At 42.5% G+C, this 18,651-nt stretch overlaps 1 protein-coding gene across 1 annotated transcript in view; it reads right to left on the minus strand.

The window, feature by feature from the left end:
- LOC112247953 (serine/threonine-protein phosphatase 5-like) overlaps nt 1-10,497 on the minus strand; it is a 31,167-nt gene extending 20,670 nt beyond the window's left edge. The window contains exon 1 of the mRNA XM_042297730.1: nt 10,361-10,497. Within this exon, the coding sequence (XP_042153664.1) occupies nt 10,361-10,469 (109 nt within the window). The 5' untranslated portion in view covers nt 10,470-10,497. The remainder of the gene's footprint in view (nt 1-10,360) is intronic.
- Nucleotides 10,498-18,651: the final 8,154 nt, after the last annotated feature.

Consider the following 18,651-nt stretch of genomic DNA (forward strand, 5'->3'; position numbering starts at 1 on the left):
CAGCAGTAGACTATGATCAATAATATCAAAAGCTGCACTGAACTCTAATAAGACAGCCCCCACAATCATTTTATCATCAATACCTCCCAGCCAATCATCAGTCATTTGTGTAAGTCCTGTGCTTGTTGAGTGTCCTTCCCTATAAGCATGCTGAAATTGTTTTCAATTTGTTTACTGTAAAAAATAATTGTATCTGGCCAAACATTTTTTCCAGAAGTTTACTACGGGTTGGTAACAGGCTGATTGGTCGGCTATTGGAGCCAGTAATACTATTGTTGGGTAGCGGAATGACTAACTTCCCTCCAGGCCTGAGGGCACATACTTTCTAGTAGGCTTAAATTGAAGATATGGCAAATAGTTGTGGCAATATCGTCTGCTATTATCCCCAGTAATTTTCCATCCAAGTTGTCAGACCCCGGTGGCTTGTCATTGTTGATAGACAACAATCCTTTTTTCACCACCTTGCCAATCAGTTGGAGTTCCTCGTCAATCCAAGGGGCTTGAACAGTTTTTACAGTCTTTTCGGTGCGTGCTTATTAGTAACTGAAATAAGTAGTTTCATAAATGCGTCAAGTGCAGCGTCTGGTTGCTCCTCATTACACACCACAGACCAGCAAATATTCTTTACATCATCAACATAGGAATCACTACAAACTTCTTGTATGACCTCTTATACACTATATTAGGCCCAGCCTTTGGATCTTTGGTTTTCCTAGATATGGCTATTATATTGTGATCGATACATCCTATGGATTTGGATACTGCTTTAAAGCAAATATCTGCAGTGTTAGTAAAAATGTGATCAATACATGTTGATGATTTCATTCCTGTGCTGTTTCTAACTACCTTGGTAGGTTGACTGATAACCTGAACCAGGTTGTAGGTACTGGTTACAGTTTGAAGTTTTTTCCTGAGTGGGCAGCTTGATGAGAGCCAGTCAATAATTAAATCACCCAGAAAATATACTTCTCTGTTGATATCTCATACATTATCAAGCATTTCACACGTTATCCAGATACTGACTGTTAGCATTTGGTGGTCTATAGCAGCTTCCCACCAGAATGGGCTTTAGGTGAAGCAGATGAACCTGTAGCCATATTACTTCAACAGTATTTAACATGAGATCCTCTCTAAGCTTTACAGGAATGTGGTTCTGAATATAGACCGCAATACCGCCTCCGTTGGCATTTCGGTTTCAGAGATAGATGACATTCATATTCTGACTGTTACAAGCAAATTATTGACTTCATGGACCTTGTTTCTTAGGCTACATATGTTAATATGGGCAATTTTTTAGCACTTTTCTGGGTTGCTTGATTGTTTTTTAATGCTTTACTGGGAAGCTTATCAGAGGTAGACTTACTCATGTTATTTACATTGGAGCTGATAGTGCAGGGTGAGCTATATAAAGTGGTCTTCCTACTAGGGCACACCGCCTAAGCGCTAACAGTGTAACTCTGGTTTATTGGCTCATGACTACTGCTTACAATAGGTGATAAACAGATATATTCAGTGCAATTAGGAATACATAAATTAAATTACTTGTGTTTACCAATGCCCCTAAGATCATGTACATTTGATGCAGCATTATGACGACTCATTGTCACAATGGTAGGGATTAACTGAGCTGGTCCTGGACCATTTACCAGTCAGTGGTAGGGATTAACTGAGCTGGTCCTGGATCATTTACCAGTAAATGGTAGGGAGTAACTAAGCTGGTCCTGGATCATTTACCAGTAAATGGTAGGGAGTAACTGAGCTGGTCCTGGATCATTTACCAGTCAATGGGGTAGGGATTAACTGAGCTGGTCCTGGATCCTTTTCCACTCATTGTTTCAAAGCAGCCTTGAAATGCTTGGACAGATTCCAGGAGCCAAGATGATTTGGAAGGACTCCGTCATTCATGTAGAGTATCTTCTGTTTCCAGAAGGTGTCAAAGTTATCAATAAAAGTGACTCCAGCAGAGCTACAGTAGTCTTTTAGCCAGATGTGTAATGCCAGCAGTCTGCTGAATCTTTCACACCCGCGGCCCAATGATGGTACTGGACCTGAAATTATTGGCTGTTTTTTGGGAGTCTTTTAAAACCTCTTAAGCCTACCCCCTACTTTTTCGAACATTCTGTTAAAAATCGCGCAACATTTTGGCGTCCTGCTACTCATGCCAGGAATATAGTATATGCATATGATTAGTATGTGTGTATAGAAAACACTCTCACGTTTCTAAAACTGGTTAAATCACGGCTGTGACTATAACAGAACGTCTGTTTCATCGAAAAGCGCAGGAAAATCTGATCACTGAGAGTGGAAAAAAAAAATATCCATGCGCCACTTCAACCCATTGTTAAAGGTGAACCGTATTAAATGAGGCCGAGGTTGCAGTACCTACAGCTTCCACAGGATGTATAGAGTCTTCTCATTTGATTCGGATTTGATTCTTGGTAGAACCGACCCAAGGGAACCGATTCCCTCTGACCTCCAACTTGATGTATTGGCTGAGTTTTTCCGGACATTTTTTCCAGACGACCACCTATCGAATTTACATCGCCTCCTGATGATTTTTATCGCTTATTAACGTGTACTAATACCTAAAGATGCATTAGAAAAGTATTTGAAGTGTTTTGTGAAAGTTTATCGTCGACTTTTTAACTTTTAAAAAATGACGTTACGTTATGAAACGCTATTTTTTTTCCGTTTATCACACAGTCTTCATAGATCGATATCTAGGCTATATATGGACCGATTTAATCGAAAAAAGACCCAGTATTGATTATGGGACATCAAGGAGTGCCAACAAAGAAGATGGTCAAAGGTAATGAATGTTTTATATTTTATTGTGCGGTTTGTGTAGCGCCGACTATGCAAATTATTTTGTTTACATCCCCTACGGGTCTTTTGGGGTGTTACATGCTATCAGATAATAGCTTCTCATGCTTTCGCCGAAAAGCATTTTAAAAATCTGACTTGGTGCCTGGATTCACAACGAGTGTAGCTTTAATTCAATACCAAGCATGTGTATTTTAATGAACGTTTGCGTTTTAACTAACACTATTAGCGTGTAGCGTAGCGCATTTGCATTTCCAGAGCTCTAGGTGGGACGTCTGCGTCTCAAGTAGGATCAAGAGGTTAACTAATACTATTAGCGTTTAGCGTAGCGCATTTGCATTTCCAGAGCTCTAGTTGGGACGTCTGCGTCTCAAGTAGGATCAAGAGGTTAACTAATACTATTAGCGTTTAGCGTAGCGCATTTGCATTTCCAGAGCTCTAGGTGGGACGTCTGCGTCTCAAGTAGGATCAAGAGGTTAACTAATACTATTAGCGTTTAGCGTAGCGCATTTGCATTTCCAGAGCTCTAGGTGGGACGTCTGCGTCTCAAGTAGGATCAAGAGGTTAACTAATACTATTAGCGTGTAGCGTAGCGCATTTGCATTTCCAGAGCTCTAGTTGGGACGTCTGCGTCTCAAGTAGGATCAAGAGGTTAACTAATACTATTAGCGTTTAGCGTAGCGCATTTGCATTTCCAGAGCTCTAGTTGGGACGTCTGCGTCTCAAGTAGGATCAAGAGGTTAATGCCAAAATCAGTTCTCTAAAATCAATTTTCAAATGTTCCGAGCTAGCCCTCCTGATGTAGTTTGACCCCACATGGACTACGACACTGTCAGCTCCCGGCATCTGTGGTAGAACAGTCGGAAGCAGCCTTGTACTCGTTCTCCTGGGTAGCACAGGGGTTTTGCCTTGGGGACCGAGATGTTTCTCACCATAGAGCTGCCTATGATGACAGCTGGTGAATAGGCCAGTCTCTCAGGTAGCCTTGCGGTCTGATGAGGGTGGGAGCTCCGAGGATCTGAACCCAAGGTAGAAGCCACCGGAGAGGGAGACAGAACTGAGGACGAAGACGCAGGTACCTCCGGATTCGATCTTCATTGGGAAGCCACCACGGACGAAGGTGCCGGAACCTCTTGATCCAGGGCAGCAAAGCTGTTTCTGGTCTGTGTCAGTTCCGGGCTCAACATCTCCATGGAGACCCCCGTTGCCAGAGGACGCCTTCTTCGACTTCCACGGCGAGTGACGTACCTCTATGGCTGGTTGGTTGGGTCGAGATCAGCTCCGTTCTCCAGGGAAGGGGGAGACCCCTTCGGGGATGGAACCCTGCCTAGAACCGGCCAGTCGGCTGTGGCGAGCCGACACGGCGGCAAAACTTCCACCAGACCAGAGCGGCGTCCGGCTACTGGGGTGGAAGAAAAATAAAAAGTAAGTGGCCGTGGGTTCCCCAGTAGTTTATGTAGGTTTGCTACATTGCTTGCTAAGAGTAGCTACTTTGCTCCTGTAGTCGTCCACAAGCAAGCAATTGCTACATTGAAAGTCAACTCGGTCCACATCGTCCCGGAACAAAGCAAAGTAAAAATGCAGCTCCTGCAACGTTGGAAGCATCCAATAGCTGCCTACATTTGAGACTGCCGAGCCAGCTAATCTAGCTTGTCTTTCTGGCAGGATCCCGGGACAGATAGTTCATGTTTCAGCGTTCGACAGCGTTTAACAACAAAGATACGTTGCGCCCCGATGACGTCAGTGTCAGGTGATTAGGTGCAGTGTAGCTTATCAGGGTACAATTTAATTACACACTTCTGGAACAAAGCTATAAATGACAATTCATACAGTAATAACTGGGAGCTTTTTAAATATTAGGTTGGAAAATATGGGAGTATTGATGCCAAGACGAGGAGAGCTGAAGAAAGTTTAATTACAAAGATCACTTCTTGTTAAAAAGCCTGTTGAAAGTCTCTCAGATGAGGACACATCTGTTCTGTTTGAGCTACAACACAAGTTGGATGATATGTATAAACTGAAAGCAGAGGGAGCCTTTGTCAGATCTAGGAAGAAGTGGCTAGAGAAGGGTGAACAAAATGCTTCTTATTTTTTCAGGTTAGAAAAACACCACTCTCAAAATAATACAATTCAACAATTAAATATGACTGGTCTAATCACAGATGATCCCAAATTTATTTCTAACTTTAGTTGCAACTTCTACAGGAATTTATATAATTCTTAGTATTGTGAGGTTTCCTCAACTCTGTTTTTTACTCTCTGGGGGATGTGAAATCATTTGGGGAGGCTGAGAGGGAACAGTGTGATAACACTATTATAGGAGAAGAGATCATGTATTCTATTGAACACCTTACAAATAATACATCTCCTGGGACTGATGGTATATCTGCTGAGTTTTACAAAACTGTTTCTCAACAGTTGGCCCCATTTCTGTTTTGAGGTATTTTCTGAAAGCATTGTAAATAATGCTCTCCCTCCCAGTTTGACTCAAGGTCTGATTACATTAATGCCTAAGACCAAGAAAGACTGGCTTCTCCTCCATAATTGGCATCCAACCTGTCTGCTCAATAACAACTACAAAATATTGGCCTCTATATTTGCAAAATAGAATGAAAGCAGTATTGGACTCAATTATAGAGGAGACTCAATCTGGCTTCATGAGGAATAGACGTATCTATTAATATCCGACTGGGGTTATTGACTATTTTGATCTAATCTTCGAAAATAGACAATAAAACTTTGATATAGAAACTCATGTTCCACTCTTTCTCTCCCATGAGAAATGTGGATTTGGGGAATTATTATGTAGTACTATTAAAACTCTTTATATGAAATGGGAACAGTTCCATAAAATGGGACTTCTACTAGATTTGATTTGAAAAGAGGAATTAGGCAAGGTTGCCCACTTTCACCTTACCTCTTCCTGCTTGCAACACAACTTCTTACAAGTTCTGTTAAATCCTGCAATATAAAAAGGGATCTCTATTGCTGACAGAGATATTATCATTAGTCAGCGTGCAGATGACATCGCCCTCTTTTTGAAAGACGCTGACCAGATACCTAGAGCAGCCAATGTGATGAATTGTTTGCTGTTAAAGACCAATACCCTCTATATGCAATATTTCAGTCGAGGAAAAAGTAACATACCTTGGGATAACCATATCTAAGGATCAACATGAAAGACGTTCATTAAAATTTCAGACCTATTATTGAAAATAACAAAAAGAAGAAGTTGAGCCATTGGTTGCAGAGGGATTTATCCTTGAAAGGTTGAGTATTGCTTTCTAAAGCAGAAGGTATCTCCAGACTTACTTACACAGCCCAGTCCCCTACATGCAGCCCAGTCCCCTACATGCAGCCCAGTCCCCTACATGCAGCCCAGTCCCCTACATGCAGCCCAGTCCCCTACATGCAGCCCAGTCCCCTACATGCAGCCCAGTCCCCTACATGCAGCCCAGTCCCCTACATGCAGCCCAGTCCCCTACATACAGCCCAGTCCCCTACATACAGCCCAGTCCCCTACATACAGCCCAGTCCCCTACATACAGCCCAGTCCCCTACATACAGCCCAGTCCCCACATACAGCCCAGTCCCTACATCTTGACAACAAAATAGGTAAAGCGGTGGACCAAATGATTTTCAACTTCATCTGGAAAAATCATACACATTATATTAGGAAATCTGTCATTATGAACACATATGAATATGGTGGTCTCATATTTTTTTTGATTTTCCTACTTTGAATAATACTTGCGATAAATTAGGCTAAAACATTTCTTAAAGAATCCAACTTCAATTTGGAATTTCATCCCTCATATATCTTCTCCCGATTTGGTGACTTCAATTTTATGTCACTTTGTAACTATAGTAACTATAACATTGATGAGATTCCTACAAAATGATCTGCTTTTCATAGACAAGTATTCTTAGCGTGGTCGATAATATATAAACATAATTTTTCCCCACATAGGTATTTCGTTTGGAATAATAAGGATATGTTGTATAGAAACAAGTCTTTATTTTTTAAGAACTGGTTCAATAATCATATCCTACTGGTGAGTCAACTGTTTAATGCAGAAGGATTGTTACTCAATTATGAGGATTTGTTTATCTAGTTACAATATCCCTGTTACACCTAGAGAGTTCTCCATAGTCTCTGATGCTGTTCCATCTGGAACTCATGTTATTTATAGGTGTAGCCAGACCTCACCTTGTTGACCTACCCTCCTAGAGAGTTCTCCATAGTCTCTGATACTATTCCATCTGGAACTCTCATGTTATTTATAGGTGTAGCCAGACCTCACCTTCTTGACCTACCTTCGCTTAATCCAGTTGACTATCCAATAGAGATAGTGTTTCTCCTTGTTCCCTCAGAACAACAGATCTATACCTGCTTTATTTCAAAGGGATATTGTATCTATTCCTTTTGTCACAACTTACTGGAATACATTGGTCAATAATATCCGTTGTGAAAAAATACCTGCTTGTTAACAAGGTCAAAGAGGTCTCTTTTCAGAGCGATCCATGAGTATTACCCTGCGAATCATCACCTGAAGAAACTCAAAAAAGACATTGACTACTTTTTATGTTGAGCATCCAGAAAAAAAAATTTTGCATTCATTTTGGCGTTGTCTACATGCAAAAAAATTATTATGGAAAGATAAAACTATGAATATAATTGTTAATATTCTTGATGACCAGTTTTTTTTAAATGGGAGAATGTGCTCCTCGGTTTCCGTTTTAAGGTCTTTGTATACTCTGTAATTTGTTGTACCCCTAGCATATGTTATCATTGTCTGTTTGTATACTTCTTGTATGTGTACTGTTTTTTCTGCCATATATATATATATATATATATATATATATATATATATATATATATATGTTTTCTTTTATTTTTTTTAATAAACATGATGGTTGATATAACAATATGCAGACACATGCACATCGAGTTATGGCCATGTATCTAGCTAGCTATTTCAATCAGTGCACTTCAATGTTTTGGCAACAACTCTGATTTTCCTTGGACAATAACTAAACTATCATCTAGCCAGGATGCGATGTCAACCTATTGACTTGGTATCCTGAGTTACAGGTAACCCACTGCAGGATAATACTGATACCGTTATTACTTATATAATATATATTTTTTTCTTTTTAAATAAACATGCTATTTCAATCAGTGCACTTCAATGTCGAGTTGCTTCCCACTGCGGGCACTGTCCATTTTTTTGCTAACATTCTAAGAACATGTACCGTAGTGAGATCATTTTTTTGCTAACATTCTAAGAACATGTACCGTAGTGAGATCATTTTTTTGCTAACATTCTAAGAACATGTACCGTAGTGAGATCATTTTTTTGCTAACATTCTAAGAACATGTACCGTAGTGAGATCATTTTGGGAGGGGGGTATACAGAGGACGTCCACATCCTGTCAGAACATTTTATTGGTAAACTACACGGTAATGTATTTTTGAAGTGATCCACTACGTAATATAGTATATCAGCTCATGAAACATCACTTTACATGTTGCGTTTATATTTGTATTCGTTGTATACGCAGGCGAAGGCGTTTGATTGTAATCCTGTTGGCTATATAGGTTTTAGGACAAAAAAAATACACCAAAACGGTCTTCACGGCGATGAGTGTTGCACACAATTCTGAAAAACAATACATATTTACACGTGATTTAACCTCAATCAAATGGTACTATGGCTGCCATATTTGTTTTTGGACATCATATTAGATTTGAGGCTACAACTATGGTGGCTCCAAAGATCATCTGTGGTGGCCACTGACTTCATGACAAGGGTAGGGGCTAACTTTACAAAAAAGGAACCTTGGACCACAAAAAAAATCCAATCCCCATGTCTGAGCCAACGTGTTTTCCTTAGAGCTGATTACAATAGCCACAATGTTTAAAGAAAGCACGTGCAACTGTATGCATGTTTGTCAGGCAGCACTAAATGAGAGGAAATTTGACTTGAAAGTTGTCTATTAAAATCAGCCACCAAAAAGTAACGCTTTCATTCATTAAAAATATTCATAGTTGGCATTATATTTACAGGTCTATATTTCAAATATGCACCAACCACTGTTTGTTTGTGTATAAAGGACAGACAATAAACTACTTGCGTTCCACATTTTAGCAATATCAGAGCTCGCAATATTGGGTTACATGATCGTCCCACCAGCCAGGTATCATTCTGTACTTCCCTTACCTTTTTCACATGGAGAATATAAGTACCTATGTTGAAAATGTTTACCACACACACACACAGACATTTAGGAGCACAATTAAATATATTTTAGATATTAAAAAGCTAGAATCCACTGGTGCTCGTAAATACATTTTAAAAATTAGGCGCATATGCGAGTAAAATGGTCGCACTGTTGAGTGCCCTGGGGGTGTGTCACAATAGCTATCAATTTAACCCCTTTTGAAGGAAAATATTTTTTACACAACCATCCATTTCATAAATGAGAGACATTAGGGATGTGAAAAAAATACATGTTGATGTTTTGTTCTACCGCGGCTATGGGGTATCTGGATTTGGGGGCCTTGCCACTTTCCTATTAAGCTAACTTTAGTAGCGATGTGATTTAGGGTTATTATGTGCAAAGTGTATGATTAAGTGTGAGACAGGTTTTTTTTTTCTTCCCTCCAATCGTTAAATATATGACGACGGGTGTCAACTTGCAAAATTAAAACTAAGACAGTGAAATCATGTTGTTTTCTTAAGGAACAGTAACTAGCTAGCGAATGAATGACTTGACATGGCCTGTCTGTGTGCTACTGACACAATACCGACTTGTTTAGCGTGAAAGACATCTAGAACAAATCTGGTCGGTGTCATCGACATCAGTTAGGACATACTGGATAATCACAATGATCAATATGGACATGGAATATATATATATATTTAAAATGGATCGTTTTCTGTTTTCAAGAAGAACCAAGTTGCGACGACAACACAACCACACGACTGTGAGACACGTTTTCACGAGTGTGTTAGCGGGTATGCTAACTAGCATAGCAACAACTGTCCACTGTAGCAATGCGCCGTTTAGCTAGCTGATAGCATAGCAACAACTGTCCACTGTAGCAATGCGCCGTTTAGCTAGCTGATAGCATAGCAACAACTGTCCACTGTAGCAATGCGCCGTTTAGCTAGCTGATAGCATAGCAACAACTGTCCACTGTAGCAATGCGCCGTTTAGCTAGCTGATAGCATAGCAACAACTGTCCACTGTAGCAATGCGCCGTTTAGCTAGCTGATAGCATAGCAACAACTGTCCACTGTAGCAATGCGCCGTTTAGCTAGCTGATAGCATAGCAACAACTGTCCACTGTAGCAATGCGCCGTTTAGCTAGCTAGCTGATAGCATAGCAACCGGCTCATGTGTGCTAGACAAATCCACCGTTGTTGCCCATATGAAAGGACACTGAATTTGGATCATTACAGACTTTGTCCAGATAGATTGAACGATAACGTTAATCTAGAACCACTTTACGGGGTTGTTGTCAAATTACCTTTAAAGCAATTATTCGCCTTCTCCTTGAGTTTCTCTGCATTTTTATCTCCCTCCGCCATCTTCTCTCTGCTGCTGCCGCTTGCGGATGTTGCCGTATCGTTCGCCATTAACAGTACAGTCGCAAAGTGCGCACGTTGCGGTTCTATGGTCGCAAACTACACTGATCTCGGGTCAGTTTTCAATCGCTCCACTGAAGCGTGAACTGTCTGTGGTAGTAGAGTTGTCCTAATTTGAAAAAAATGAAAAAAGAAAATAACCATTGACACTTTAAACAAGTTAAACTGAAATAATAAGTAATTAGTCTACAATGAAGGAACATATTGGAATTGCTTGGCCAAATTTCACATACACTGTTGCCATCTGTCATTTCATGTTAATTTATAATAAAACAACAAGCTTTACTATTCTGTATAGAGAACCTATGCTGGCTCATTATTAGGCCATACAGAATCACAGAAGCTATAAGTAACAGGGTGCAATAGTGTCAAATAACCTCCAGGTGGCAGCAGAGCTATGCAGAAGAGAAGCGTTACCAGATTGAGGCAGTCCAGTTTGTCGGGACGGGGCGGGGATCTCTATGTTTAGACAGAGATCTACATGTGATAGAAGAGGCCTCTCAGGAATGGACCTGCAACCACACCCTCTCACACCCGTTTCCTGCCCCTTGCCCCACTCTACCCCCTGCCCCCTGTCCTACCCCCTCTACCCCCCCCCTCTACCCCCTGCCCCCTGGTCCTGCCCCCTGTCCTGCCCCCTGTCCTGCCCCCTTACCCCCTCTACCCCCTGCCCCCTGTCCTGCCCCCTTTCCCCCCACCCCCTGTCCCCCCTGCCCCTCTGCCCCCTGTCCTTGCCCCTTACCCCCCTCTACCCCCTGTCCCCTGTCCCTTACCCCCCTCTACCCCCTGCCCCTGTCCTGCCCCTTACCCCCCTCTACCCCCTGTCCTGTCCCTTATTCCCTCTATACTCCCTGTTCAGCTCCTTACCCCCTCTACACCCTGCCCCCTGTCCTGCCCCTTACCCCCTCTACCCCCTGCCCCCTGTCCTGCCCCTTACCCCCTCTACCCCCTGTCCTGTCCCTTACCCCCTCTACCCCCTGTCCTGCCCCTTACCCCCTCTACACCCTGCCCCCTGTCCTGCCCCTTACCCCCTCTACCCCATGTCCTGCCCCTTACCCCCTCTACCCCTGTCCTGCCCCTTACCCCCTCTACCCCCTGCCCCCTGTCCTGCCCCTTACCCCCTCTACCCCCTGTCCTGTCCCTTACCCCCTCTACCCCATGTCCTTCCCCTTACCCCCTCTACCGCTGCCCCCTGTCCTGCCCCTTACCCCCTCTACCCCATGTCCTGCCCCTTACCCCCTCTACCCCCTGTCCTGCCCCTTACCCCCCCTATACCCTGCCCCATGTCCTTCCCCTTACCCCCTCTACCCCCTGTCCTGCCCCTGTCTACCCCCTGTCCTTCCCCTTACCCCCTCTACCCCATGTCCTGCCCCTTACCCCCTCTACCCCCTGTCCTGCCCCTTACCCCCTCTACCCCCTGTCCTGCCCCTTACCCCCTCTAACCCCTCTTCGTGACCAGTCCATCTGTGCTGAGGAATGAGGATATGGTGTGTTTCCTGCCAGCTGGACTCAGCATGTGGATCCTGATAAACCGTAATGCTGTGTGAGGGAAGGGGACAGAACGACACAGGTCTCTCTTTCCACAACCTGAGTCACTTAGCCTGACATCTGACGCACCCTCGTTCTCAACTGACTGGCTGGCAAAAACAACACGCATCCTTAAACAGAAACACGCTAGAAACACCTTTCATGGTCAAAGCCATGAATTCTGTATTGTTGAATGGCTAATCAGCTCTCTCTATGCATTGTACCTTTGAATAATTACTTATTTTTACAGAAAATTCAACGTAATATTGACTTGCTCTTCTGCTGGAAACAGTCAAATTACAGAGATTGTCATTTAAAAATAATAGTAATAATTGGTGGGTGCTTATATTTGTATATGTACAGGTGTGTATTAATAACAAAAATAAATGCATGTTTTATATTCATGTGTGAAAACAGATGTACCTTAATTTGAATGAACTTACATTGTATGTGAGGAAAGTTTGAATTTACGATTGGCACACAGGAAGCACGTCATGCCTGAACTAAACAGTACAGGAAGTGCATGATGTTTTTGTTATCCACACCCTACAAAGGTCGCGAAATACTACTGTTATCCCAATTTAGCTAAATGGCTAACATCGCTAGCTAGCAAATTACTAACATATGTGCGCTGGTTCAAAGCCGCAACAACAAAACAAAAAAAATATTATTCACAAAAGGGCAATTTACAACAACAGGCAAAATAGTATTGTCACAATTATTTCACATAAAGGCCTGAGCAAGATGCATAAGTAAAAGAAAAACAAAAGTAGGGTAACGATGCATTACATCACAACATGCATTACATCACAACATGCATTACATCACAACATGCATTACATCACAACATGCATTACATCACAACATGCATTACATCACAACATGCATTACATCACAACATGCATTACATCACAACATGCATTACATCACAACATGCATTACATCACAACATGCATTACATCACAACATGCATTACATCACAACATGCATTACATCACAACATGCATTACATCACAACATGCATTACATCACAACATGCATTACATCACAACATGCATTACATCACAACATGCATTACATCACAACATGCATTACATCACAACATGCATTACATCACAACATGCATTACATCACACAACATGCATTACATCACACAACATGCATTACATCACAACATGCATTCACACAACATGCATTACATCACAACATGCATTACATCACAACAACATGCATTACATCACAACATGCATTACATCACAACATGCATTACATCACAACATGCATTACATCATTACACAACATGCATTACATCACAACATGCATTCACATCACAACATGCATTACATCACAACATGCATTACATCACAATGATGCATTACATCACAACATGCATTACATCACAACATGCATTACATCACAACATGCATTACATCACACAACATGCATTACATCACAACATGCATTACATCACAACATGCATTACATCACAACATGCATTACATCACAACATGCATTACATCACAACATGCATTACATCATTACATCACAACATGCATTACATCACAACATGCATTACATCACAACATGCATTACATCACAACATGCATTACATCACAACATGCATTACATCACAACATGCATTACATCACAACATGCATTTACATCATCACAACATGCATTACATCACAACATGCATTACATCACAACATGCATTACATCACAACATGCATTACATCACAACATGCATTACATCACAACATGCATTACATCACAACATGCATTACATCACAACATGCATTACATCACAACATGCATTACATCACAACATGCATTACATCACAACATGATGCATTACATCACAGCATTACATCATGCATTACATCACAACATGCATTACATCACAACATGCATTACATCACAACATGCATTACATCACAATGATGCATTACATCACAACATGCATTACATCACAACATGCATTACATCACAACATGCATTACATCACACAACATGCATTACATCACAACATGCATTACATAACAACATGCATTACATCACAATGATGCATTACATCACAACATGCATTACATCACAACATGCATTATATCACACAACATGCATTACATCACACAACATGCATTACATCACAACATGCATTACATCACAACATGCATTACATCACAACATGCATTACATCACATCATCACAACATTACATCACAACATGATGCATTACATCACAACATGCATTACATCACAACATGCATTACATCACAACATGCATTACATCACAACATGCATTACATCACAATGATGCATTACATCACAACATGCATTACATCACAACATGCATTATATCACACAACATGCATTACATCACACAACATGCATTACATCACAACATGCATTACATCACACAACATGCATTACATCACAACATGCATTACATCACACAACATGGATTACATCACAACATGCATTACATCACAACATGCATTACATCACACAACATGGATTACATCACAACATGCATTACATCACAACATGCATTACATCACAACATGCATTACATCACACAACATGCATTACATCACAACATGCATTACATCACAACATGCATTACATCACAACATGCATTACATCACAACATGCATTACATCACAACATGCATTACATCACAACATGGATTACATCACAACATGAGCAAAGGTTCCAAAAACAGCCACATGACACTCTTTAGGATCTCTCTCAGTAGAGTGATGCATGTGTTTCGATGTTATACCTATTCAAGTGTGTTATTTGCTAATTCATCCGTAACGTCATATTCCAATATGTTGGACTCGAGCGATACAATGGAATAATAACATTGCCAATAAAGATAGGATCCTAAATACAAATGTGTTTGTTTTTTTAAAATCATGTTTTTGACTTGTCATTTAAGTGTTGAGCTCTTAGGTAACAAAACACACTGTCTCTCTTATAACTCAATAGTTGTTGGGGGGGGGGTTTCTGATAATTTGAGCAGATCTTAAAGTCCCTACTCATCATATATAACCCATCCACCACTGTCCCAGTGTGGCGCAGTGCTCACTCAGTACAAATAACAGACATCCGTAGTTCCACAGAAAAAGTGAGCCAGTCTCACAGACAGACAGACAGACAGACAGTCAGATATTAGGGGTTGAGGTTGTGTGTGATGTGTTGTGTCTGACACAGAGGATACGTCCCAGTCCAGTCTGCTCCCCTGACTCACTGGGTCAGGCCAGGGACATCCCATCCAGCCACAGGGAACGAAAGGCCAAGCATTGATTCACAGTTGACTTTTAAAAAAAATGTTAAACACCACAGGAGTGAGCAACACAGCAGTAGTGTGAGTTCACTTTCTCTCAGTGAGTTCATCATATGACTCTTTCTTTGATGACATCAAAGGCCTGTTCACCTGTTGATGGACAAAAGGAAATGGAGGAGTTTAGGAGGTAAACAAAGAGACAAGAGGTTTTAAGTTAGAACCCAGAGAGAGAGAGAAAGTGCAGACAGTGGGTGGGAGAAAGAGAGAGACAGTGGGTGGGAGAAAGAGAGAGACAGTGGGTGGGAGAAAGAGAGAGACAGTGGGTGGAAGAAAGAGAGACAGGGTGGGTGGGAGAAAGAGAGAGACAGTGGGTGGGAGAAAGAGAGAGACAGTGGGTGGGAGAAAGAGAGACAGGGTGGGTGGGAGGTAGCAATGTGGTGAGGGGGAGAGTGGAAGGAGGGAGATTGCTGTCCTTCGGTGTGTAAGAATCATGAGTTTTGGTTTTGTGGGGTCTTGAGAAAGTTTAAACAAACACACAGAGAAGACAGTATATATACGAGGGACTGGAGGAGAGAAGGGGACTGACATAACAATTCTAGTACTGTCTATGTAAGAACATATACATCAGTCATGTTATTCACCACACAGGCTGTTATTCAACCCACAGGCTGTTATTCACCCCACAGGCTGTTATTCAACCCACAGGCTGTTATTCACCCCACAGGCTGTTATTCACCTCAGGCTGTTATTCACCTCAGGCTGATATTCACCTCAGGCTGTTATTCACCCCTCAGGCTGTTATTCACCCCTCAGGCTGTTATTCACCCCTCAGGCTGTTATTCACCCCTCAGGCTGTTATTCACCTCAGGCTGTTATTCACCCCACAGGCTGTTATTCACCTCAGGCTGATATTCACCTCAGGCTGTTATTCACCCCTCAGGCTGTTATTCACCCCACAGGCTGTTATTCACCCCTCAGGCTGTTATTCACCTCAGGCTGTTATTCACCTCAGGCTGATATTCACAGGCTGTTATTCACCTCAGGCTGTTATTCAGGCTGTTATTCACCTCAGGCTGTTATTCACCTCAGGCTGTTATTCACCTCAGGCTGTTATTCACCTCAGGCTGTTATTCACCACAGGCTGTTATTCACTGTTATTCACAGGCTGTTATTCACCACAGGCTGTTATTCACCCCACAGGCTGTTATTCACCCCACAGGCTGTTATTCACCCCACTGGCTGTTATTCACCTCAGGCTGTTATTCACCCCACAGGCTGTTATTCACCTCAGGCTGTTATTCACCTCAGGCTGTTATTCACCCACAGGCTGCTATTCACCCCACAGGCTGTTCACCTCAGGCTGTTATTCACCCCACAGGCTGTTATTCACCTCAGGCTGTTGTTCACCTCAGGCTGTTATTCACCTCAGGCTGTTATTCACCCCACAGGCTGTTGTTCACCTCAGGCTGTTATTCACCTCAGGCTGTTATTCACCCCACAGGCTGTTGTTCACCTCAGGCTGTTATTCACCTCAGGCTGTTATTCACCCCTCAGGCTGTTATTCACCTCAGGCTGTTATTCACCTCAGGCTGTTATTCACCCCACAGGCTGTTATTCACCTCAGGCTGTTATTCACCTCAGGCTGTTATTCACCCCACAGGCTGTTATTCACCAGGCTGTTGTTCACCTCAGGCTGTTATTTCACCTCAGGCTGTTATTCACAGGCTGATATTCACCTCAGGCTGTTATTCACCCCACAGGCTGTTATTCACCTCAGGCTGTTGTTCACCTCAGGCTGTTATTCACCTCAGGCTGTTATTCACCCCACAGGCTGTTATTCACCTCAGGCTGTTGTTCACCTCAGGCTGTTATTCACCTCAGGCTGTTATTCACCCCACAGGCTGTTATTTCACCTCAGGCTGTTATTCACCTCAGGCTGTTATTCACAGGCTGTTATTCAGGCTGTTATTCACCCCACAGGCTGTTATTCACCTCAGGCTGTTATTCACCACAGGCTGTTATTCACCCCTCAGGCTGTTATTCACCTCAGGCTGTTATTCACCCCTCAGGCTGTTATTCAGGCTGTTATTCACCTCAGGCTGTTATTCACCTCAGGCTGTTATTCACCTCAGGCTGTTATTCACCTCAGGCTGTTATTCACCTCAGGCTGTTATTCACCTCAGGCTGTTATTCACCTCAGGCTGTTATTCACCTGTTATTCAGGCTGTTATTCACCTCAGGCTGTTATTCACCACAGGCTGTTATTCAGGCTGCTATTCACCACAGGCTGTTATTCACCTCAGGCTGATATTCATTCTCAGGCTGATATTCACCTCAGGCTGTTATTCACCTCAGGCTGTTATTCACCCCACAGGCTGTTATTCACCTCAGGCTGTTATTCACCCCACAGGCTGTTATTCACCTCAGGCTGTTATTCACCTCAGGCTGTTATTCACCCCACAGGCTGTTATTCACCTCAGGCTGTTATTCACCCCACAGGCTGATATTCACCTCAGGCTGTTATTCACCTCAGGCTGTTATTCACCTCAGGCTGTTATTCACCTCAGGCTGTTATTCACCCCACAGGCTGTTATTCACCTCAGGCTGTTATTCACCTCAGGCTGTTATTCACCTCAGGCATTCCCCTCAGGCTGTTATTCACCTCAGGCTGTTATTCACCCCACAGGCTGTTATTCACCCTGTTATTCAGGCTGTTATTCACCCCACAGGCTGTTATTCACCTCAGGCTGTTATTCACCCCACAGGCTGTTATTCACCTCAGGCTGTTATTCACCACAGGCTGTTATTCACCCCTCAGGCTGTTATTCATTCCCCACAGGCTGTTATTCACCCCTCAGGCTGTTATTCACCTCAGGCTGTTATTCACCCCACAGGCTGTTATTCACCCCTCAGGCTGTTATTCACCTCAGGCTGATATTCACCTCAGGCTGTTATTCACCTCAGGCTGTTATTCACCTCAGGCTGATATTCGCCTCAGGCTGTTATTCACCTCAGGCTGTTATTCACCTCAGGCTGTTATTCACCTCAGGCTGTTATTCACCCCACAGGCTGTTATTCACCTCAGGCTGTTATTCACCCCTCAGGCTGTTATTCACCTCAGGCTGTTATTCACCCCTCAGGCTGTTATTCACCTCAGGCTGTTATTCACCCCTCAGGCTGTTATTCACCTCAGGCTGTTATTCACCCCACAGGCTGTTATTCACCTCAGGCTGTTATTCACCTCAGGCTGTTATTCACCTCAGGCTGTTATTCACCCCACAGGCTGTTATTCACCTCAGGCTGTTATTCACCTCACAGGCTGTTATTCACCTCAGGCTGTTATTCACCTCACAGGCTG

Source organism: Oncorhynchus tshawytscha, linkage group LG14 (genome assembly GCF_018296145.1).
Source record: "Oncorhynchus tshawytscha isolate Ot180627B linkage group LG14, Otsh_v2.0, whole genome shotgun sequence".
NCBI lineage: Eukaryota > Metazoa > Chordata > Actinopteri > Salmoniformes > Salmonidae > Oncorhynchus > Oncorhynchus tshawytscha.